Raw genomic sequence first — 24,772 nt, 5'->3', positions numbered from 1 at the left:
TCCAATTCCAATACACCTCTACCCCAATATAATGTAGTCCTCGGGAGCCAAAAAATCGTACCGCGTTATAGGTGAAACTGCGTTATATCGAACTTGCTATGCCTCCCCAAACAGCCTGGCCCTGCACCCTATCCAACCTCGACCTACTTCCTGCCCCCTGACTGACCCCTCAGAACCCTCGACCCATCCAAACCCCCCCTGACCGCCTTCCAAGACCCTCTGCCCCTTATCCACCCCCCTAGCCCAGGCCCCCTTAACACACCACTCAGAGTAGCGTGTCAGAGCCAGACACGCTGCCGCCATAGGTGCCAACTCCAGGGCTGGAGCACCCAGATTACTTGCTGCGGCCCTCCCACAGCCCCAGCTCACCTCTGCTCCACTTCCTCCCCTGAACGCGCTGCCACTCCACTTCTCCCCCCTCCCTCCCAGGTTTGCGCAAGCCTGGCAGGGAGAGGGGAGGAGGGGAAATGCTTTACCACGTTATATCCGAATTCGTGCTATGTCGGATCGTGTTATATCGGGGTAGAGCTATATATGTTTTTTTGAGACGGGGCGACCACATCTGCACATACGGATTTATATAGAGGCAATATGATATTTTCTGTCTTATTATCTATCCCTTTCTTAATGATTCCCAACAATCAGTTTCTTTTTTGACTGCCGCTGCACACTGAGTGGATGTTTTCAGAGAACTGTCCACAATGACTCCAAGATCTCTTTCTTGAGTGGTAACAGCTAATTTAGACCCCATCATTTTATATGTATAGTTGGGATTATGTTTTCCAATGTGCATTTCTTTGCATTTATCAACCTTGAATTTCACCTGCCATTTTGTTGCCCGTCACCCAGTTTTATGAGATCCTATTGTAGCTCTTTGCAGTGTGCCTCGGACTTAACTATCCTGAGTAGTTTTGTATCATCTGAAAATTTTGCCACCTCACTGTTTACCCCTTTTTTCCAGATCATTTATGAATATGTTGAATAGGACTGGTACCAGTACAAACCCTTGGGGAACACCATTATTTATGTCTCTCCATTCTGAAAACTGACGATTTAGTCCCACACTTTGTTTCCTATCCTTTAACTAGTTACAGATCCATGAGAGGACCTTTCCTCTTATCCCATGACACCTTATCTGGGGACCTTGTCAAAGGCTCTCTGAAAATCTAAGTACACTATATCCACTGGATCCCCCTTGTCCACATGCTTGTTTACCCCCTCAAAGTATTCTAGTAGATTGGTGAGGCATGATTTCCTTTTACAAAAACCATGTTGACCCTTCACCAACAAATTATGTTCATCTGTGTGTCTGACAATTTTTTACTTTACTATAGTTTCAAACAGTTTGCCCAGTACTGAAGTCAGGCTTACAGGCCTGTAATTGCTGGGATCACCTCTGGAGCCCTTTTTAAAAATTGGCATCACGTTAGCTATCCTCCAGTCATTTGGTACAGAATAATGACTTGTAATAACTAAGATCAGTATAACTAAAAGCAGTTACTGGGGGTGGGGGGGGGGAATTCTCTAGTTTGTTTATTTGTGCATTGACAGCACTGTGCTTATAGTGTTTTTCACTGTTTCCCCTTGTTGACATGAGTGCTTACCCCTAAGGTGCCCCTACGTACCTGTGAATAAATTGAACAACTGTCATGTCAAGCTTGAACAAAATAGAAGTATTGCAAATGTTAGGCCTCAAACTTCCGTATTCTGCAAAATGCAAGCCTTGCAAAAATAAAGCTTACGCTTGTGACTTGTGGTCAGGAAACGAGGCAACCAGATAGCGATTTATGCTGACTCATATATACTTATCAATACAAAATTACCCACATTCAAAATCTAATTGGCTACAGAAAATAAATAGGCCTTAAAATTTAATATGCATCAATTATACAATTAGGGCAGCCACATAAACAATGTGGCCCACCCTGATTGGTTGGTCTGTTCTAAAACACAGCCGTTAGACCAGATAAAAAGGTGAAGGCACGGGAGTGTGTGTGTGTCTCATCGGTTGTACCTGATCCACACCCCCTGAACCGAAGGGACGTGCACTTCTCGACTGTCTGTACCTCACCAGTGTGGAAAATGGCCGACTGCAGGGTATGTCTATGGAGTAAAGAAGTCTGGTCGCTCGAGCCAAATTTATCATAGTCGTATCGATACCATAGTGTAAAATCAATAGTAGATGGCTGATGCATAATAGCTTTGCATGTGTTACTGCTTCTCTTTTACGTAGTCCTAGCAAAAGCATGTAGAGCTGTCGTTCATCAGCTTTGTTACCTTTAAAAACACCAGGAATATAGGGCTGGTGAACAATAGTTTTACCTATGCTTGTCTTCGGGGCTTTTATTATAACCTGCCAGGACCAGCATATGTAGAGTCACTGTTCAGGAACTCTCAAATGGTCCACAATATTACTTTTACTTGCACTTGTCTTCAGTGTAATCTGCCTTTTGTACCGAGACATGGCAATGCATGGGACTGCACCTCTCACACCCCTCAGGTGGCCATCTTCTCGGCTCTGATGACCAGTGTCATCTCTGGACTCTCTCACTGGGTCTTCTTTGCCTCGGTCCTTTGCCCAAGTCACACAGCAGTTCAGCTCCCCTTCTGGGGTTCAGTCCCCTTCTAGGGTTCAGCTGAAAAACATTTTTTTTCACACCACCCGAGCTTAACTCTAAACAAAAGGTCCTTTGCCCCTTCTGGGCTCCTCCCCCCATCAGGATACTGACTGACTGCTGGGAATCCAAATACGACTTAAACTACCCTTCTGCTTGTATCTCATTCCCTGGTATTCACAGACCCTAGATTGGGGGTTCCTCTCCACTCTAGGGCCCCACCATAGGAAGTGGTCCTGCTCCTGTAGCTATGCTTTCTGGCCACAGACAATCCCAAATACTGGACCTTCTTTGAGGCCCTTCTGAGGGACAGGGAACTCTCCCTAGCTTCTCTCTCCTGGGTCCCTCCCCATCAGCTGAACTCCCTCAGCTCCTTATTCAGCCTAGCTCAGCCTCCCAGGGGTCTCTGATAATCGTGCTTCTTGCAGCTTCCCAGTCCCAGCCAGCTCCCTTTTCAACCAGTCCTTACTCAGCCAGCTCTGTTACGCTTTTGGAACAGCAACCCCAGGGCAATTATTGAATCATAGAAATGTAGGGCTGAAAGGGGCATTGAAATCAGCAAGTCCAACCCCCAGTGCTGAGGCAGGACCAAGTAAACCTGGATCATCCCTGACAGGTGTTTGTCCAACCTGTTCTTAAAAACCTCCAATGAGGAGGATTCCATAGTCTCCCTTGGAAGCTTGTTCCAAAACTTAACTACTCTTATCGTTAGTAAGTTTTTCCTAATATCTAACCTAAATCTCCCTTGCTGTAGATTAAGCCTGTTGTTTCTTGTCCTACCTTCAGTGGACATGGAGAACAATTGATCACAGTCCTCTTTGTAACAACCCTTAACACATTTGAAGACTGTGATCACGTCACCCCCTCAGTCTTCTTTCCCCAAGACTAAACATGCCCAGGTTTTTAACTTTCTGCATAGGTCAAGTTTTCTAAACCTTTTATCATTTTAGTTGCTCTTCTCTGAACTATTTCCAATTTTTCCACATCTTTCTTGAAGTGTGATGCCCAGAACTGGATACAGTAATACAGCTGAGGCCTCACCAGTGCCCAAGAAAGAGGGATAATCACCTCCTATGTATTACACTCCTGTTAACAGACCCCAGAATATTAGCCTTTTTCACAACTGCATCACATTAGTGACTGCTATTCAGTTTGTGATCCACTAAAACACCCAGATCCTTGTCAGCAGTGCTACTGCCTAGCAAGTTATTCCCCATTTTGGTGTTGTGCTTTTGATTTTTCCTTCCTAAGTAAGATACTTTGTACTTGTCCTTATTGAATGTCATCTTGTCTAATTCAGATCAGTTCTTCAATTTGTCAATATCTTTCTGAATTACAATCTTGACCTCCAAAGTGCTTCCAACCCCTGCCAGTTTGGTGTCATCTGCAAATTTTATAAGCATCCTCTTCACTTCATTAACCAAGTCATTAATGAAAATATTGAATAGTACCAGGCCCAGGACTGACCCCTGGAGGACCCCACTAAATACACCCTCTCAGTTTGACAGTGAACCATTGGTAACTACTCTGAATACAGTCTTTCAACCGGCTGTGCACCCATCTTATAATAATAATTTCATCTAGACCACATTTCCCTAGTTTGCTTATGAGACTGTCATGTGGGACTGTGTCAAAAGCCTTACTAAAATCAAGATATATCCACTAGGCCAGTATTCCTGTCAAAGAAGGAAATTAGGTTGGTTTGGCATGCTTTCTTCTTGACAAATCCATGCTGGCTATTCCATATAACTGTAACCCTTCTGCCCGTCAGAGTTGGCAGCAACAAGGGCCGGGTTCAATATCTAGGGGTTCCATTCCAATAACACAATGCAAACCGGCTCGAGCCCCCACCCAGTGACCTGGGACAAATATATACCACCCCCGCTGGGCGCCTCCAAGAGGCAATACTTCCCCTCTCGCAAGCACATAGTCTGAGTGTAGCAAAAAGCCTTTTAATAACAGAGAGAAACAATGTGGCATTATGTTGGGGAAACACCACCAACAGGATTCATAACACAACCCATGAGCAAAAAAAAACCCACCCCAGGCAAATTGGGGCATGCCCTTTTCCCTTTGGTTCTTGAGTCCAGCAACCCCAAATCACCCAAAGTCCCAAAAGTCCAATGCCCCAAAAGTCTCTGTCCCTGGTCAGGGCAGCCCCAGAGTTCGAAAGTTTATCTGCGGAGCTTTACCTCCCAACCTGGGTGGAAATGGGACGGGGGTAAGAGGCACCTTACGTGATCTGAAGCTGACCGCTCCATAGCGGCGCTCCGCTCCGCCAGCCGCCCCACAAACTCCTTCGCTCAGCTGCACTCCGCTCCGCCAGCCGCCCCACGAACTCCTACGCTCAGCTGCGCTCCGCTCCGCCAGCCGCCCCACGAACTCCTCCGCTGAGCTGCGCTCCGCCAGCCGCCCCACGAACTCCTTCGCTCAGCTCCACGGCCCACAAGCAGCTCCTGCCATCCACACACTGCTCCGCGTCGAACTGCTTCACCAGCCGTCCCGCAAACTGCTCCACAATATATCTTCAGGCTCCCCCAGTACTTAACACAACACTCAGTGATTTCAGCTCTTAGGTGAATTCAGCTTGTAGTAGGGGAGCCCCAGTGCTGGTGCACTGTCAGCCCAAAGTGAGCTCAGCAGCCTATAACTAGACTTCTAATGAAATCAAAATTAGCTCTGATATTCCACAGTGGAGAGAGGAGGAAGTGCAATTAGCATGTAAGGTCCTCACCAAGGGGCCCATGCCACCAAGTATTAATACTTGTCCACAGCCTCTCTCTATTCACACAGTTTTGGAACCCATGACCCTTGCCTAGCGAGTGCTACTTAGTTGATGGTGAATCCCTCCAGCATAACAAAAGGCCACGTACAGTTCCAAGCACAGTTCCCATAATCAGGGTAATAACAATTTATTCTTCCTGCCCCAATAACAGAGACACTGGGGATCCCACAGCAGCCAAAGTGACCATTTGGGCAGCTATGGTCTCATTCTAGGCGTGGTGGGTGTGCCTATGCAAATGAGATCGGCCCCTGAAGTTCTTTTCCACAACTTGCCACACCTCACCACCAGATGTCAGGGTGGAGCTCATCCTGACACTTACATCACCATCTAGAAAATGCTTACAAATGGATTGTTTAATAATTTGTTACAGTACCTTTCCATGTATTGAAGTTAGGCTGACTGCACCATAGTCCCTGAGTCCTCTTTCTTCCCCTTTTCAAAAATAAGTACTGTGTTTGGCCTTTTCCAGTCCTCTGGGAGCTCACTCATCTTCCATGAGTTCTCAAAGATAATCACTAACGGTTCCAGGATTGCTGCAGCTAGTTCCTCAAGGATGAATTTCTTCAGGCCCTGCCACCTTGAATACATCTAACTTATCTCCATATTCTTTAACCTGTTCTTTCCCTGTTTTGGCTTGCATTCCTTCCCCCTTGTTGTTGATATTAATTGTGCTGAGTATCTGATCACCACCTTTTTAGTGAAGGCGGAACAAAACAGGCATTAAACCCCTCAGCCTTCTTGATGTCGTTCATTATTAGCTCTCCTTCCTTGTTAAGTAGAGGACGTACACTTTCCTTAATTTTTCTCTTGCTCCTAATGTAGTGAAATAACCAGTACTTATTGCCTTTTGTATCCCTTGCTAGATGTATCTCATTTTGTGCCCTACATGCTTGTACTATTCTTTTGTACTCATCCTTAGCAATTTATACATTTTTCCACTTTTTGTAAATTTGTTTTTGATTTTCAGGTCATTGAAGAGCTCCTGAAGGAGCCATATTGGCCTCTTACTATTCTTCCTATCCTTTCCGTCACATCAGGGTAGTTTGCAGTTGTGCTTTTAATACTGTCTCTTTGAGAAATTGCCAGCTCTTCTGAACTCCTGTATCCCTTAGATCAGTGGTTCTCAACCAGGGGTCCGAGGCCCCCTGGAGGGCTGCATGCAGTTTCAGGGGTCATCCAAACATGGCCAGTGTTAAACTTGCTAGGGCCCAAGGCAGAAAGCCAAAGCCCCACCACACAGGACTGCAGTCCAGGGCCCCAAGCCCCACTACCTGGGGCTGAAGCCAAAGCTTGAGGAACTTAGCTTCACAGTGCCCCCTGTGGTTGGAGCCCTGGTCACTTGCCCTGCTTGCTAACCCTTAACACTGGCCCTGGGTTTTATATGCAGAAAAACAGTTGTGGCACAGCTGGACTGTGCAGTTTTTATAGCATGGGGGGTGGAGCTTAGAAAGAAAAAGTTTGAGAACCACTGCCTTAGATGATGTTCTTAGGAGACCTTACCTACCAGTTCTCTGAGTTTTAGTCTGCTTTTTTGAAGTTCATTGTCCTTGTTCTGCTGCTTTCACTACTTCCTTTCCTTAGAATTACAAAATTTACCATTTCATGATCCAAATTGCCTTCAACCTTCAGATTCTCAACCAGTTCCTCCCCTATTGGTTAGAATCAAGTCCAAAATGGCTGTCCTCCAAAATGGTTACTGCCTCCATTTTCTGAAACAAAAAGCTGTCCCAATACATTCCAAAAACTTATTGGAAATTTTGTGTTTTGACATATTACTTTTCCAGCAGATGTCTGGGTAGTTAGCCCCACATTACTACTTTGGTCTTGTGTTTTGGATATATCTGTTTGTTCCAGAAATGCCTCATTCACCTCTGTAACAGGGTTTCCTCTCCACTCGTGGAACCTCCTGCTGGTCGCTCTGGAGATTAGCTCTGTCTCATGCTGTGCCCTCCTCAGCAGTCTCTTCACCTGTCATCTTCTCTCTGAATGCAGCCTCTCTCACTCTCGGTGCTGCCGCTTCTGGTCTGTGGATTGGCCCTCCAACCAGGTCACAAAGTCCCTCCCCTTCCAAGGAAATCACAGTTTTTTCTGGATCAGCTGTCCGGCGGGCATCTCTTAAACCCTGAACAGCTACCCTGTAGCTAGTAAGGGAACCCAGGACTATCCTCTACACTGGGTTCCAGCTCAGGGACCCTATAACATGCAGCCTGGGCCTGTGCTGCCTTTGACCTTGCTGCTGTTTCCCTGGGCTTTTTCCTAGCTAACTGGCTTCCTTCACCCTGGATTTGCCAGCTTCTCCACTCCCTCCTCTCAGGGAGTCGGTGCAGCCTGCCTTCCTCCAGCCTCAAATACTCTCATCCCCCTTTCCAGGGAGTGACTGCCCTTTCCTAGCCACGGCCCTCCTCTCTAGCCAACTACCGGCCTTTCTAAAGGTCCCGTCCTGTTCATGCCAAGATGAGCCCATTCCTCCTCCATTAGCTCCCTGCCTTGCTGCCTAATTAGTAGCTTGGACCCATCTGGCCCCACCCAGCTCTTGCCAGGCCAGTGTGGGTGCACACCCAATCACAACCTCCTGTTCCTGATTTAGTGGTCTCTAGTAGACCCTACCATGACATCTCCCCTATTTTTTCCCTTTTATCTTGACCTATAGATTTTCAAGCGCTTTATTTCTCACCTCCTTCTGGACCTCAGAACAAGTGGATATGTTTTTTTTATGTATATTGCAACACCACCTCCCTTTTTATCCTGTCTGGCTTTCCTGAACAAGTGATATCCCTCTATACCAATGTTGAAGTCATGAGACTTATCCCACCAGGGCAATTAAGTCAGAATTTAGCTTATATACTAATACTTCTAGTTCTTCTAATTTATTCCCCATACTCCTTGCATTTGTGTATAGACATGTAAGATGTTGAGCAGATTCCCCTACTGCTTTCGTTCATGTTGCTTCTATGACTTTATTGTGATTTTCCATGTCTCCCCCTCTCTGCCCCACACATCTAGCCCTATGTTGATCTGCCTGGACACCTGGCTCCTTGCTCCAGGGACCCAACACAGGAGTTGGCACTACTCCTCCCAGGCACAGGCAACTGGGCAACAAAATAGCAGATTAAATTCAGTGTTGACAAGTGCAAAATAATATACATTCAAAAACATTATCCCAACTATGTATACAAAATGATGGGGTCTAAATTGGCTGATACCATTCAAGAAACAGATATTGGGGTCATCGTGGATAGTTGTCATTGTGGATAGTTGTCTGACATCTGCTCAATGTGCAGTGGCAGTCAAAAAAGCTAACAATTTTAGAAACCATTAGGAAAAGGATAGATAACAAGACAAGAAAATATCATAATCACACTATATAAATCAATGGCTGCCCACACCTTGAATACTGCATGCAGTTCTGGTGGCCCCATCTCAAAAAAGATATATTTAAATTAGAGCTGTCAAGTGATTAAATAAAGGAAGCATGCAATTAATTGCAGTGTTAAGAATAGAATACCATTTATTTAATTATTTTTGGATGTTTTCTACTTTTCAAATATATTGTTTTCAATTACAATACAGAATACAAAGTGTACCATTTTCACGTTATATTTATTTTTTATTACAATATTTGCACTGTAAAAAAACAAAAAATAGTATTTTTCAATTCACCTAATACAAGTACTGTAGTGCAATCTCTTTATCATGAAAGTTGAACTTACAAATGTAGAATTATGTACCAAAAAACTGCATACAAAAATAAAACAATGTAAAATTTTAGAGCCTGCAAGTCCACTCAGTCCTACTTCTTGTTCAGCCAATCGCTCAGACAAACAAGTTTGTTCACATTTGCAGGAGATAATGCTGCCCACTTCTTGTTCATAATGTCACCTGAAAGTGAGAACAGGCATTCTCCTGGCACTGTTGTAGCCACCGTCGCAAGATATTTATGTGCCAAATGCTCTAAAGATTCACATGTCCTTTCATGCTTCAACCACCATTCCAGGGAACATGCGTCCATGCTGATGACGGGTTCTGCTCAATAACAATCCAAAGCAGTGCAGACTGATGCATGCTCATTTTCATTAGCTGAGTCAGATGCCACCAGCAGAAGGTTGATTTTCTTTTTTGGTGGTTCAGGTTCTGTAGTTTCCTCATTGGAGTGTTGCTCTTTTAAGACTTCAAAAAGCATGCTCCACACCCTGTTCCTCTCAGATTTTGGACGACACTTCAGTTTCTTAAACCTTGGGTCAAGTGCTGTAGCTATCTTTAGAAATCTCACATTGGTACTTTCTTTGCGTTTTGTGAAATCTGCAGTGAAAGTGTTCTTAAAATGAACAACATGTGCTAGGTCATCATCCAAGACTGCTATAACATGAAATATATGGCAGAATGCAGGTAAAACAGAGCAGGGGCATACAATTCTCCCCCAAGAAGTTCAGTCACAAATTTAATTAACACATTCTTTTTTTAACGAGCGTCAGCTTGGAAACATGTCCTGGAATGGTGGCTGAAGCATGAAGGGGCATATGAATGTTTTGTATCCGGCATTGCAAGGTATTTATGTGCCAGATATGCTAAAGTCCCATGCAAATGCCTGTTACCACTTTCTGATGACATTGCAAATAAGAAGAGGGCAGCATGTAAATGTAAACAAACAAACAAACTAAACAATTGTTTAGCAATTGGCTGAACAAGAAATAGAACTGAGTGGACTTGTAGGCTCTGAAGTTTTTGTTTGTGAGTGCAGTTACGTCACACAAAAAATCTACATTTGTAAGTTTCACTTTCATGATAAAGAGATTGCACTACAGTACTTTTATGAGGTGAATTGAAAAACACTATTTCTTTTGTTATTTTTACAGTGCAAATATTTGTAATAAAAATAATATACACTTTTATTTCAATTACAACACAGAATACAATATATATGAAAATGTAGAAAAACATCCAAAATATTAAATAAATGTCAACTGGTATTCTGTTGTTTAACAGTGCGATTAAAACTGCGATTAATCACGATTAATTTTTTTGAGTTAATCGCATAAGTTAACTGCAATTAATCAACAGCCTTAATTAAAATTAGAAAAAGTAGAGAAAGGCAACAAAAATTATTTGGGATATGGAACAGCTTCCATATGAGGAGAAATTAAAAAGAGTGAGACAGTTCAGCTGAGAAAAGAAATGACTAAGGGAGGATGTGATAGAGGCTTATAAAATCATGAATGGTGTGGAGAAGGTGAATAATGAAGTGTTTTATCCCTTTATATAACACAAGAACCAGGGATCATCCAATGAAATTAATAGGCAGCAGATTTAGAACAAACTAAGGGAAGTACTTCTTCACACTACACACAGTCAACCTGTGGAACTCCTTGCTAGGGGATGTTGAGAAGGCCAAAAGTATAACTGGACTCAAAAAAAGAATTAAATAAGTTTGTGGTGGACAAGTCCATCAATGGTTGTTAGCCAAAATAGTCAGGGACACAACCGCATGCTCTGAGTGTCCTTAAACATCTGACTGCCAGAAGCTGGACTGGACATCGGGATGGATCACTCAAGAATTGCCTAGTTCTGTTCTTTCCCTCTGAAATATCTGGTACCAGCCACTGTCAGAAGACAGGATACTGGGCAAAATGGACCATTGGTCTGACCCACTATGGCCATTCTTATATTCCAATAACTCACCCATTTTCCTGTCCTGTCACAGGCCTTTATAGCCCCATGTGTAGCCTGTCTCCTTTAATCGGTTCAGTTCAGCCTACCTGCTCTGACACAGTGGAGCTGTGCGTTGTTCACTCACAGGGCCCAGCTACTCTGTGGCACCACCGTAGTGTCCATTAGCGAGGCCCTGATCCTGCAAACATTACCCTGGGACTACTCACTTGAATAAAGTTACACATATGCTTAGGTATTTTCAGGGCTTCATTTCTCCCTTACTGAAAAGACTTTTAAAACATCAGTAGGGGTGCAGTGAAAAACCCTTAAATCTTTTTTAAAATAATATTATATAATGAGGACATATTATTTAAAGGATGTTCTGTCAGAAATCTGGATGTTTTGAAATTAGTCCCTTTGTGGAGATATTTGAGAACATTTATATGAGATTAACAGAAATCAAATGTATCCTAATTCTGAGCATTTAGGGTCAAATTCTCTCATTTATCAGAGTAACTCCATTGAAGTTAGTAGAGTTACTCTGATAACTGAAAGGAAAATTTGACCGTTATTATCTAGAATCCAAGTACAAGTACATATTTTTTGATTAACCTTCAAATACTTTGAATTGTTATATTCATGATCTATGTTCTATTTTTCAAAGGAAAGATACACTAGCAATTGTATTTGTTTTAAGCTGCTTTGTTTCTGAAATTACTATCTTGGCAATTCAGGATACTGAAGCAGGGTTGTAATTAGATCAGCATGTAACAAATTGTTCTTTGGAGTATGATAAATTTTATTTAACTTGAAAATGCAACATAAAAAACCCAACCCACTAATTGGTTACTTTGTGTTCTCCTCTGTTTCAGATTGTGTCTGGACAAAATGTTTGTCCTAGCAACAGCACAGGAAGTCCATGCATTGAAGTTGATGTACTTGGGATGTCTCTGGATAGCTGCCATTTTCGCACAAAACCCATTCATCGCAATACTCTCAACCCCATGTGGAATGAACAGTTTCTCTACCGGGTTCACTTTGAGGATCTGGTCTTTCTTAGATTTGCAGTTGTTGAAAACAACAGCTCAGCTGTAACTGCTCAAAGAATCATTCCACTAAAGGCTCTAAAAAGAGGTAAAATACAATTTGCACTAAGTTTGTACACAGTGCCTAGATCCTGAGTTATGACTGAGAGTGCTCAGTATCACTTGGTGGGAAGTATTTAGTTCTGGGGCCATCTGTCTCAGATGTCAATTAGAGCATTTTCAGCACTCGATTTATGCTGTGCTGGCTAGCCTTTGCCTCCCAGAGGCCATTCCAGGAACTTGTGATTACTAGGGCAGAAAGATGTCCTACCCATGCCCCCTTTTCCATGGCTATGCACAGTGCACCAATGGCTGGGAAAGGTGGGGGGCAAAGTTTAGGGGTGCTACAGTAACTGTCACCTAGGATTTCCTCTAGACCAGGAAATCCTGAAGAGGGGTGGTCAAGTTGGTCTCAGGTCTATCTTGTGCCACTGTGGTAATACAGAGTAGTCTTATCCTTCTGGATGATCTGGTCCATTACGCTCATTGTCCAGGATAAAAATAAATATTTCTTTGCTGTTTAATACTTGTAATTTATTTTGTTGCTTTCATGAATGAATGTATTTTGTACACAAAAGAAGGAATGACGCCAGTGGAAGTTAAGGATATTCAGTCTCCTGAGGTACTCAGCACCTCATAGGATCATTCCCATGTTGTTGCTCAAACAGGAATTTTAATTCAAATCATTACAGTGCTTTAATAGTTCAGGCATAGCAAAATCTTAGATGCTCAAGCTTTCAACTTTATAAATCATGTATTCCACTTTAACATAATATGCTTGACAAGTTTTCTCTGCCCCAATGACATATTGTTTTAGGGTATAGACATCTCCAGCTACGAAACCTACACAATGAAGCCTTAGAAATCTCAAGTTTATTCATAAACAGTCGGAGGATGGAAGAAAATCCCTCTGGGAATGTTGTGCCTACCTCTTTGGTAATTTATTTTATGTGAATATCAAATATATTTGTTCATGTGTTCCAAATGACTAATAAACTGTTACAGTACGTCGGAGATATACTTTTATTGGATAATATCTTTTATTGGACCACCTTCTGTTGGTGGAGACAAGCTTTCAAGCTACACAACAATTAGGCAGTTTTGTGCCTGTTCAGTAATGGGAACTTAAGAGTCCTAAGAAACTTCACCAACAGAAACTCAGACACCTACAGAGTTAAGTGGCAGTTGAACAAGGGGTTTGAAGATCTCCTGGCACCCAAATGTTAGACCTTGCCACCAAAAGTGGCAGTTAGCTGTGCCACAGTGATTCTGAAAAACACAGTAGGTGTCTATCTGCATCTTTAGGTGCCTAAATACATTTGAAATTCTGGCCTTTGAGGAATATCTATAGATTTCTCCTTATGTTATATCTTTATCAATAATTTTAAGGCTATATACGGTTAAATGCCAAAAAGTTTAATCAGCTATATCAGTGATACTCAGAGACTTCAGTGGTTCAGGAGCCAAATTAGCGAGCAATATTACCCAAAAGAGCCACAGTAGTGTGAATTCATTGTTTCATTTACTATAATATTATTCATAGTTAAACAGGACAGGGGAAATATTTTGTGTGTGTATATGTGTGTGTGTATATATATATATATGTATATATATATAAAAATTATCAGAGCAATTAAGTTAATAACTTAATCGGTTAATAACACGGTAAAAGCATCCTGCTTGGTTAATAACTTAGATTGGTTAACAATGAAATCACACCGTGATTTAATATCATGTGCTGAAAAGAGCTGCATGAGAAACATTAAAGAGCCACTTGTGGCTCTGGAGCCTCAGACTGACTGAGCTAGATTCTTGTGTCTGGGAGAAAAGTTGTCTGTCCAGTGTCTGTTTCCTTATAAATGTATCAAATTAGCAGTTCAGTTGAGACCAAAGGTTATGTAAGTCACAGACAATTGCTTCTGTGTCTGACACGAGATGGCTCTTTGCAGTGTTATAGCTGTGTTGGTCCCAGAATATTAGAGAGACAAGGTGGGTGAAAAAGTGGGAAGGTAATAGAACTCTAATAGGAAAAGGGGCCTCAACAAGGGTATAATCTGTATAAAGCAGCTCAGAGTGCTAGACTTTTTATTTTTTTATTTATTTGAAAATGCATGATTAATCCCATTGCTGATGCCTAATGTATATAATATGTCAAACAAAACATAGCTCCTGGCTATCCCATGTGCAAAAGGCATCAGCAGAACAAAGGCTAATTAATAACCCACCAAGAAGAAGTATGTTTTATATACATACTCATGGATTTTAAGGCTAGAAGGGGCCATTGTAATCAACTTGTCTGACCTTATTCATAAACCATAAAACTTTACCCAGTAATTACTGCATTGAGCGTAATAACTTGTGGTTAACAGACATCCAGTAATGGAGAATCTAGCAGATCCTTGGGTAAGGTGTTCCAATAGTTAATTACCCTCACTGTTAAACATTTGTGCCTAATTTCCAGTTTGAATTTTTCTAACTTCAACTTCCAGTCATGAGATCTTGTTATGCCTTTGTCTGCTAGACTGAAGAGCATGCAGGTACTTATAGAACGTCTGTGCATTTTCTGTGAGACCTATAATAGTATGCCTATATATCTGAAAAAAATATTAACTGTCTTTTGAACAGTTGTTTAGCATAGAAGAGAAGAGAACTTCAAAGTTGTACAAAGTCACAATACATGGAATTCCAGGCCCTGAACCCTTTACTGTTTTTACTATAAGTGAAGGGACTACAGCAGCACAGCTTCTTCATCAAGTAAGTATGTCCACTTGCCCTAAAAAGGTCACAAGAATCCATAGTAACCAGCTACGTGCTGGGCAGTATCTGACCTTCCTACTTTTATTTGGAATCATTACATTTAATAAAATGGATGCATTAACAAATATATTTTTATCACTTTAAAGGGTAAGAGATTATTTTGTATATCTGTTTGCTAAGGAATTAATTGAACAGTTAAGATATCAGTGAAGTTTTCCAAATCTTGACCATTAGGTAATGATTTTTAATCTATGAAATGCAATTCAGTAACAAAAATATATTTAAAATTTAGTTTTCTTTTTGCAGTCCTACAGTCTGAATTAATCAATATGACAAAAAATAATTAGCTAAAATTACAAGAGTCTACATTTTATTACAAGGAGCTGCATATGGTTAATTATCTAATGACAAATTATATCCTTTGTTTCTTTTCGGTTTTGTACATATTCAGTGTCACAGCTCCTCTAGTGGTTTTAATGACCATTGTGAAGTTCATTATAAGAATTCCTCATTGCCATACTACCTTGGGCTGTGAGTTAAACAAAGGGAGAGTTGGACTTGGTCAGTACTTAGAAGGAAAACAGGGTTCTTTGGTGACTGGTGATTCTGTAGTTGGTGTTCTTCTTGAATCAGTGCTGAACCAAACCTGCAGCCTGGTGTAGAGTGTAGTTTGCTGTTGGAGATGCTGTCTTTGAAATGCAAAATTGAGGTCAAGATCACCTGTAGTTATTAAATAACATGACGTTTTACCTACTATTAGAGGTGGTCTTGCTATGTTACTATTTGGTACCTACTTAAATGTACAGATTAATTTGGCTTTATAGAAGTCATATATGTAATTTGGGGTCTTTGGAAATTAATATTTTATTATTAAAAAAATTTAAAATAACCAGAATTTTAGGAATTGAATATAAGCTTTTTCAAATCACCTTGACTTGATCTTAGCATACAGTTTGTGAACTATTTAAAAGACAAATGCCCTTGTTCCTGTGGGTTGTTGTTGCACAAAGCTGCCTAAAGCTGGTTTAGCTGGTCACTGTAGAGGAATCCTGTGGTTAGGTACAGCCACTGTAGTGCATTCTCCAACATAGATTGGAGCCAGCCCTGAAACCTCTAATTTAAAGGAACTCTTTTTGGGGAGATGCAAAGCCCCAGAATTGGGAAGCACATAGGTAACTTAAATGCATGCATCTTCTTACACACTAAAACTAAATCATGCTAAACTAAATTAACTATTACTGCTCAAGAAAGAGATTTTGGAGTCATTGTGGATAATTCTTTGAAAACACCCGCTCAGTGTGCAATGGCAGTCAAAAAAAGCTAACAGAATTTTGGGAAAGTGATAGATAATAAGACAGAAAATATCATAATGCCACTATATAAATCCATGGTAAGCCTACATCTTGAATACTATGTGCAGTTCTGGTGGTCCCATCTCAAAAAAGATATATTAAAATTTGAAACAGTGCATTGGGCACCAATAGTGGAATATATAGAGACCGCACATCTCAAAGAACAACAGTTACCATACACTAGGTAGCTGTTTCTTACTAAGAAGGTGTAATGATCCTCTGTGTGAAAGAATGTCACAATATGTCACAATATTAAAATGAAGCAAGGGTGACCCATGTCAAGGGTGATGACACTTCAGTGTTAGGACATGGCAGAATGACTCAAATCCCAGTCTAAGGGAAGAAAGTGCAGTGTCCTGAAACTGCCACAATACCTGTGCAATTATGTACCAACTGAATGCTGTTTTCAACATACAACCAATTTTTCTGCAATTCTCTGATGATCATTGTCATTAGGAATCAGCTAAAATGAGGAATAATCTGAAGCTTCGTGCAAAATTCAGACTGAGCCATGGTTTGAAAAGTTTTGATTACATGTAACATTTTTCCACAATATTTCCAGGATTCAGCCAGGAGCAGAAGGTTCTTGAGGTGTTTCTGATCTATCCAGAAACAATTTAATGAGAATGTCCAATCTACCCTTCAAATCCCTTCCTCGCAGGATTTTCTGTCAGGGGTATTGTAGGCTATTAAATGTGATTGGACCAGTTTGAGAAAATACTAATTGCTTCTGAGCAACAGCTGAACATGAAGTTAAAGCTGGATAACGACAAAGGTTTTTCTCTGGTGCTGAAGATCTGTTTGGACACCATATTGCCTATCACTATTTTAATGTTTGGGCAAACAAAGATGAGAGCTTTTTGAATAGTGGGTTAGACTGGTTGCCCTTGTATGACACTTTTCTGTTTAATTCTTTGAATATTCTAGAAATACAAAGTAAATGTTAAAGGGCTTAGTTCATGAGCAGAAAAACCTGAAACAGATTAACTCAACAGGAGTTGTTGTTTCATCAGTGGGAAAATTTTGTAATGTCTTGGGATTATGAATACATTGACCAGCCAAACTGGACAGGCATAAATTCAAATAGTATTGCTTTGTCTGGAATAGTTGAACTGTTTGGGTAATCTAAAGAGAACTGTATATTAGTTATGAGTAGCAGATCAGAAATACTTGTCTACACCACCAGAATTAACTAATTGATCATAGAAGCTTTTTGTGTACACATTCATTCATAGCTACTAAACACGTACTGTTTATGTCTAGCATTCTAATAGTTGTGTATGTGTTGTGGTTCTGTCTCAGATTTTGGCTACCACAAAAAGCACTGAATCACGTGCTCCTGATTATTTTCTGATGGAGGAAAAATGTTTTATATCTAAAGAAAAGACTGAGTGCAGGAAACCACCGTTCCAGAGGGTGATTGGCCCTGAGGAGGGGCTAGTACAGCTTTTGAACAGCTGGTTCCCAGAAGAAGGATATGTTGGAAGGATTATCTTTAAAACCCAAGAGGAAGTAAGTCTGTTCTGGAAAAACTGTCATTTACATACATAGCTAAAAATAATGATCACAAGAGGGACAATAAGAGCATCACATTTGCTTTGCTAACTGGAAGTTAATCTTATTCACCACCCATAGCATTAACAGAGGACAGCTGAGCACTGTCAAGTTTTATGCACCTATCATTTAGTATACCTCTGCAAAGACAGATATACTTTCACACAGCCCTGTTGATCTCTAAAATGCAATACATCATTGTTGTTATTTAATATTTGTATAAATCAGAATCAGGCCATTATTGTACGAGGCACTGTACCAAAAAAAATACACTCCCTGCCCCCAAGGAGTTTAGATTTTTAATAGTGATTAGATATGAAGGGATGGCAAATATAAGGAATGAAAGGAGTAAGGTGGGTGAGGGTCGTAGCTGTCGGAACACTAGATTGCAATTATTAGAAAGAGTATTCTGTGCAGACAGCAAGGCTTTTTCTTATTTAAATTGCTAATTACCTTTTAGATAAAGAACCTCAGCAACTGAGAGGATGGGAAAGTTGTTGTCCGTGACAAAATGGGGGAGGAGGCGGGGTTCTAGAGGAAGAGATGTAAGTTTTAGCTGCTGTCAGTCAGGACATCCATGAGATGCCCTCAAATACAGGGATTAGGGTGCAGGGAGAAGAGTCAGAAGTAGAAAGGCACCTAATGAAATGACCCGGTTTTCAGGAGTACTGACACCTGAAACTCCTATTGGTAAGTTCAGCATTCAGTGGCACTTATTTAAAACACAAACACACACAAAATTTATGTAAGTGGGTTTTTTTAGGTGGAAAAGCTCTTGGGATGTTTGAGAATGAAAAGTTCTGACAGTGCAAATTTTATTTGATAAATTTGCAGAGAAATATTTTTACCCCTTTACTGTTCGTACAGTTCTTCTGTTGCACCTTGGTTTTGTAAAATCTTTATTGCACATCTTTTTTCCTAGCCTCCAATCCAATCTTATTTTGGTGCATTTACTTCATCCTCCACAAAGCAAAAGGTTACCCAGGTGTGCATTTGCTTGGGGGAACAATTGTGCTTTTTCGGTTGAAGGCATTATTTTTAGTTTTGTGTGAGCAGCTAGGTATATGAATTAATGCATGAGCCCTTCACTTAAATCATAACTGAAAACTAGTGTGAAATCTGAAAACTGAAATCATTAATGCATGAGCCCTTCCATCTTAAATCATAACTGAAAACTAGTGTGAAGGTTTTGTTTTAGTCGTCATGGGACACTAGTCACCATCAAAACACCTTTACAGTTTGGCACAAATCCAGAGGTGGCAGTCTGTTCTAGGCAGTGGAAGTGCATTAACTTTCCCATTAGGTGACGTAAGACCCTTTTAAAAATCAAACCTTTAGGTCACTTTTCTTAACTAGTTTTCTAGTTTTGTTTTCTCTTTACATTTTTCTACAGAATTTGAATGGGAGAAACATTTTTCAAGAAGAGAAAGAAGACGCAAACGTTAGCTCTGAAGATGATAGTTTCTTTGTTCAAGTGCATGATGTCTCCCCAGAGCAGCCTCGCACTGTCATCAAAGCTCCCCGCTTTAGCACAGCACAGGATGTCATACAACAGGTAGAAAGCCTTTCTTTCCTGTTTCCACTCAGTAAGTTCCCTGTTCATTTGTTAGAGGTGGGTTCATACAAGAAATGTTAACTGAGTTTTGTTCTCAGTTAAAGAAGTCCTTTGCTTTTGCCAATTTGGACTGAGCATCTACTCAGTAAACACGGAGGGGTATTATGTTTTTAATTTGCCCCTTTTTTTTTTTAACAGACTCTTTGCAAAGCCAAGTATTCCTACAGCATTCTGAGTAATCCCAACCCAAATGACTATGTCCTCTTGGAGGAGGTGACAAAAGAGCTAGCAAACAAAAAGTCAACATCTAAGCCATCGCAGAGGATTCTGTCTGATCAAGAGTGTGTGTTTCAGGCTCAGAGCAAGTGGAAGGGAGCAGGGAAGTTTATCCTTAAACTTAAAGAACAGGTTCAGGTAAGTGACTGAAAACTCTTTTGTTGGTTTTAAAAATGGCGTGTGATCAAATATTTGGAATGGCAAGTGAAAACATATTCCTTGACAAGAACATATGTAAGAATGGCCATACTGGGTCAGACCAAAGGTCCGTCTAGTCTAGTATCCTGTCTTCCGACAGTGGCCAGTGCCAGGTGCCCCAGAGGGAATGAACAGAACAGGTCATCATCAAGTGATCTATCCATCCCCTGTTGCTCATTCCCAGCTTCTGGCACACAGAGACTAGGGACACCATCCCTGCCCATCCTGGCTAATAGCCATTGATGGACCTATCCTCCATGAACTTATCTGGTTCATGAACTAGAGACAAGGTGGGTGAGAATGGATGCACTGCGAGAGTGAGAGGAACATTTTAGGCTGGATGTAGCATTAAGCTTCCTTGCAACATAACAGTAAATTCCTGACGAGCCATGCTTTCATAGCCAAGTGGAACTACTCTCTTTTGTGCATATACTACTACTACTTACTACTGGTGAGCTAACTTCAGATCTGATCCTGTTATAGGCTGAGGGCTATATCCACAAAAGCTTAGGCTCAGCGATGTAGTGTCTTGTCTTTAAGTGCCCTGACACCATCTAGTGGAATCCTCAGCCCGCAGTGAGATGCCCTAACTCCCTATACAATGCACAGGGAGAGAGATACGCACCAAAAGAATGGAATGCACAAAGCCAGAAAACAGAGCAGGAAGCCAACAAACTAGCCAGTAGGAAATGCCGAGAGGCATGGCCTAATCCCTGCCCCTCAAAGGGCCTTAAGTACCTAACTCTGGGCTGGAAGGGAGGCCCCCAGTTCTCAATTCACAGGCCATGAACCTTGTCCTGGAGTGAGATACCTAAACCAGGTCAACCCTTTCTCACACAAATTGGAGACCACACCCTTATACCCAACAGCCAGAGACAGTTCAAATCCCCATTCTGCCTGTGAACTCGGGGGTCTCCCTCTGAGGTGAGTGCCCTAACTACTGAACTGTAGGGTATTCTGGGTGAGAGTTTCAGTTTTTCCTGTTGAAGCTGTTCCACGTTGCTCCAATGAATATTTTATACATTGACTGGAACCTGGGTCTCCTAGGAGACCGCCCAAATCATTGGGCTATACAGTCAATTTTCACCCTTGAGCCCAATGAATATTTAAATATTTTATACAAAGTGGAACAGCTTCATCAAGAGACCAACCCCAGAATACCCCAGGGGTTAGGGCACTCATCTTGGAGGTAGACCTAGGTTCAAGTGCCTCTTCCACATCCTGGTGAGTAGGGATTTCAACTGGGGTCTCCCACATCCTGGTGACTGGACTATTGGCTACTAAGAGAGAAGGAAGTGCCCTGATCTGGTAGGCATGCTATCCGGTGGCCTTGGAGCACACCTACTGTAATGGGTGAGACAGTCTGGGGGAGAGGGATGGTTAGTCTTAGAATCCTGCCAGGCTTTGGTGGCTATCCACAAGTCCATGGATGAAGTGGCAGTTGAGCAGGGGTTTGGAGGACCTAAATTGTTGAGATACCCCTGAGTGCTCCCAATATTCATGTCAATGTTTTATTGACCATGCTAGGAGGTGAGAATGCACAAAACTTACAGGAGATGATACAAGATCAGTCACTGAAAGACAGCAGCACAGAGCAAAATGCTATTTTCCCACTAATTTACTTCACCTAATGGACCTAATGTTGTGGATTCCCGGTGCAATCCATACCAGTGAGGGTTGTCACTACTCCTACTGCAACTCTGGGCATCTTACAATACTTTGCTGCTGTAGCTCCCAGCCTGGGACACTCAAAACCAGCCTACATGCATGCAAGTCACACCCTGAAGTCTGTGTGTGCTAGACAGCCCTACCTAGTACAGCAGCTCTGATCCCAGCAGCCTGTCTACAGCCCCATGCTGGTTTCCACCTGCCTTCGTGACAAGCAGCAAGATGACCCCCACACAGCCACTCCAGAATTTCCCCAAAACCATGTGCTCTGCAATGTCCAGTCCATTCCTGGATAGTTCAGAAAAGTAATATGGTTCCTTTGTTCAAAACACCCAAGCATACCACATTATTAACTTGCGTAAATACACTCCTCTAAACACCGTACTAAGTTCGTTTACAGTAAAAAAAAAATAAAATTTATTAACAGATGTTAAGTGATGCCAAGTAAAAGGAATAAAGGTAGAGTTACAAGCAAATAAAAGTGAAAACACCCATCTAAAACTTGATCTAGCAAGGTACAGGCTTTGTTCAAGATGGTTCCTCTCAACAATCTTTCTTCTTCTCAGCCATGGCTGACTTTTCCTCAATCAGGACTTTCCAGAGACGCACAAGGGGCTGGCTTTCTTTATCTTCCTGGATTGAAAGATCATGGCCTAAGCAGGTTTCTTACCTGTATTCAGTTTATGGAGACTTCAACCACACTTTAGCTGAAAAACCCATCTTTCTCAGCTTGCTAGAGCTCTGTTCCCTTGTGTCTCTCTAGTGGTGGATGCCAAAAAATGGCTTCTTTCTTTGCTTATATCTTCCAAAGCTCAGTTACTTTGTTTCAAGAAGCAGGATGACCTCATGCTGTTCTTCCCTTCTAGTGGGCTTCCCACCCTGCTGCATGTAAATGAACCTTCCATTCTTTTGATTCCACATACAATCAGAATTCACATAGAAGACAGGTAAATAACTGCCTTCTCTCCTGTCTGGGAGGGAATCTGTTTCTCCCCATTTGGCCACAGACTTTAAAATGTAGTATCATTATGAAAGTATCTGTATTTCCTCAGATAGTGTTAATAATATTATTGTGTAGCATTAGTTTTCTGCACACTTACAGTACTATTGTATACAATCAGTTGATTAATTTGCTTATCACTTAAGGTTCAGTCCCTACCCCCCCCCACCCGCCTCCCTCCCCACACCTTTATAGACCAATAAACCATTGCAATGTATTCTTCTGTGAGGAAGGCAACATGATGTCTCGTGGTGAAGGACACTCCATTCTGTTTCTCCCCTCATTTGTTAGCTTAATAGCTTTGTTTACCTAATATGTAAAAATGGATCTTCATTTTCTTTGTCTGAAGATTGGGCTGGACAGAGAATCAAATACACCTAAGGCAGACCTATTTAACTAACTCCACCTGACATGCTTGGTTTAAGCACACTTTAGTCATAATTCTAGCATGCATTCATAACTCTTAATACCCACCATGTACATACATCACAAGGATATTAATGATGAGTTATTAGTTTTCAAATGATACCTCAAAGGCATATTTTCTGCAAAGATTATTGCAGTAGTGTGTAGGGTGTGAATACAGGGGTGCTTAGTATCACAACACCTGCCACTGTAAAACCTAAACCCTTCATTTTTGGTTTTTCAACTGAAAAAGTCCCAGGTTTTATAAAAGCTATTTAATCAGTTTTTAAGCTATTTTCACCCAAAGTCTGGACTGCTAAAGTACGTGAAAATACTGATTATATGAAAAAATCCAGTACATTACATCAGGTAAATGTGTTTGTTAATAATAAGTTAGTCTAAGTGTAAATGTAATGCAGTGGAGTGGAATTTACACACACATGGACGCACATGTACATGGGTGCTCAACTCCTAAAACAAAGTACTGCAGATCCTGAACCAGAGAGATGGTGGCTTGGTAACCCAGGTTAGTGCTGACCACTCCCCAAGAGAGGTTGGGGGGCCCAGGTTACTGAATTGCACTCTCTCTCCTTCCAGAGTGGGAAGCTGGGTCAGAAGTAATCTTACTTTTCTCTATACACTGCTTTTTTCCCCTGTCCTCCTATCACCCTGTATTACCCAGAAAACTGTGAAGTCAATTTTTTGCACCAATTTTCACCTTTTTTTTTTACATTTTTGTAATAAACACCCAGAAAATTGTAAACAACATAAAAACCAAAAACAAAGGGTCTTGTTAAAACCCACTGGCAGGCAGCCTTGGCCCTACTTTACACCATACAAATTCTGCTACAATACCTAGAAATCTTAACCTTTCAGAACAATCTGTCTTAGTTCTCCTATTCTAATTCCTGTAACTCTGCATCCCCATTTCCCTGCTGTATCACCTTGGGCTAAGTACAATTTCAGATAATAGCTGTACAGATCCCTGTGAACTGCTGTGATTTTGTTGCCTTTATTCCCAGTCAGCAGAAAAGCAGCTGTGGCTGGAGCTCTTTACACTTGTGAAGTAGCAGGAAGAAACTGCTTCTACCAATTGGTGGCATGTCTATGGCAGGGGCGAATATGGTTCCTTTTCCCCAAAAGAGATGTTGCTTCTTCAGCATTGCATTGATAGGAAATACATTGTGATCACAATCAAATCCTGAATACAATTGATCTACTTATCTATACTGTATCAGTCAGGAGTATCTAGGCAGCAGACTTGCTAAGGCTTAAGGCCATGTTAAGCAGCATTCTATTTCTGCAATTTTAAAATAATTTTTGATGTGAGACAGTCAGGACACTGCTTTTGTAAACCTGACATAGGGAAGATGTCAAAAAATGCTGCTATTTGCTCTCACATGAAATCCAAACCATATTTCAAACCTCAAAGTTCAAAGTATCAGTGAGCTGACACATTCTTGTTGTTTAACTGTTTCCAGTGTCTGTGGTTCTTTTGTTTGTTTTACAGGCAGCACGAGATGATAAAAGAAAAGGCATTTCTTTTGCCAGTGAACTTAAGAAATTAACCAAGTCAAGTAAACAGTATCGGGGCTTTGCATCATCACCTTTGCAGAGCTCACCAGACAATACTAAAGATGAAAAATCTGCAGGCAGTTTGACCTTTAGTGACAATATGGAATAACATCCGTAATTGCCAGCAGTATGTTCGCTGCAGGTATGACGTGTGCTCCTTGTTTCTAAATCAGACATGCTCTCTGTTGATTTTTCAAGGTACAATTTTTTCAAAAGTGTGCTTGATAAACCATAGTGAAATACAATAAGCAGCCAGAAAACTCTCTATGCTTTTAGGTTATTACTCTGTACTGGCACAAAC

General features: G+C 41.3%; 1 protein-coding gene across 5 annotated transcripts in view; it reads left to right on the top strand.

Moving 5' to 3' along the window:
* PLCE1 (phospholipase C epsilon 1) overlaps nucleotides 1-24,772 on the top strand; it is a 291,084-nt gene that overhangs the window by 264,698 nt on the left and 1,614 nt on the right. For 4 of the 5 annotated variants that reach the window (XM_073353850.1, XM_073353848.1, XM_073353849.1 and 1 more), the window contains 7 exons: nucleotides 11,919-12,180; nucleotides 12,949-13,067; nucleotides 14,757-14,885; nucleotides 17,543-17,752; nucleotides 19,188-19,349; nucleotides 19,548-19,763; nucleotides 24,407-24,613. In XM_073353850.1, the coding sequence (XP_073209951.1) occupies nucleotides 11,919-12,180; nucleotides 12,949-13,067; nucleotides 14,757-14,885; nucleotides 17,543-17,752; nucleotides 19,188-19,349; nucleotides 19,548-19,763; nucleotides 24,407-24,580 (1,272 nt within the window). In that variant the 3' untranslated portion in view covers nucleotides 24,581-24,613. Of the gene's footprint in view, nucleotides 1-11,918; nucleotides 12,181-12,948; nucleotides 13,068-14,756; nucleotides 14,886-17,542; nucleotides 17,753-19,187; nucleotides 19,350-19,547; nucleotides 19,764-24,406; nucleotides 24,614-24,772 lie in introns of those variants that run through there. The other variant, XM_073353851.1, reaches the window with a different exon arrangement.

The sequence above is a fragment of the Lepidochelys kempii genome, chromosome 7 (genome assembly GCF_965140265.1).
Source record: "Lepidochelys kempii isolate rLepKem1 chromosome 7, rLepKem1.hap2, whole genome shotgun sequence".
Lineage (NCBI taxonomy): Eukaryota > Metazoa > Chordata > Testudines > Cheloniidae > Lepidochelys > Lepidochelys kempii.
This window is presented reverse-complemented; position numbering and strand designations above follow the sequence as displayed.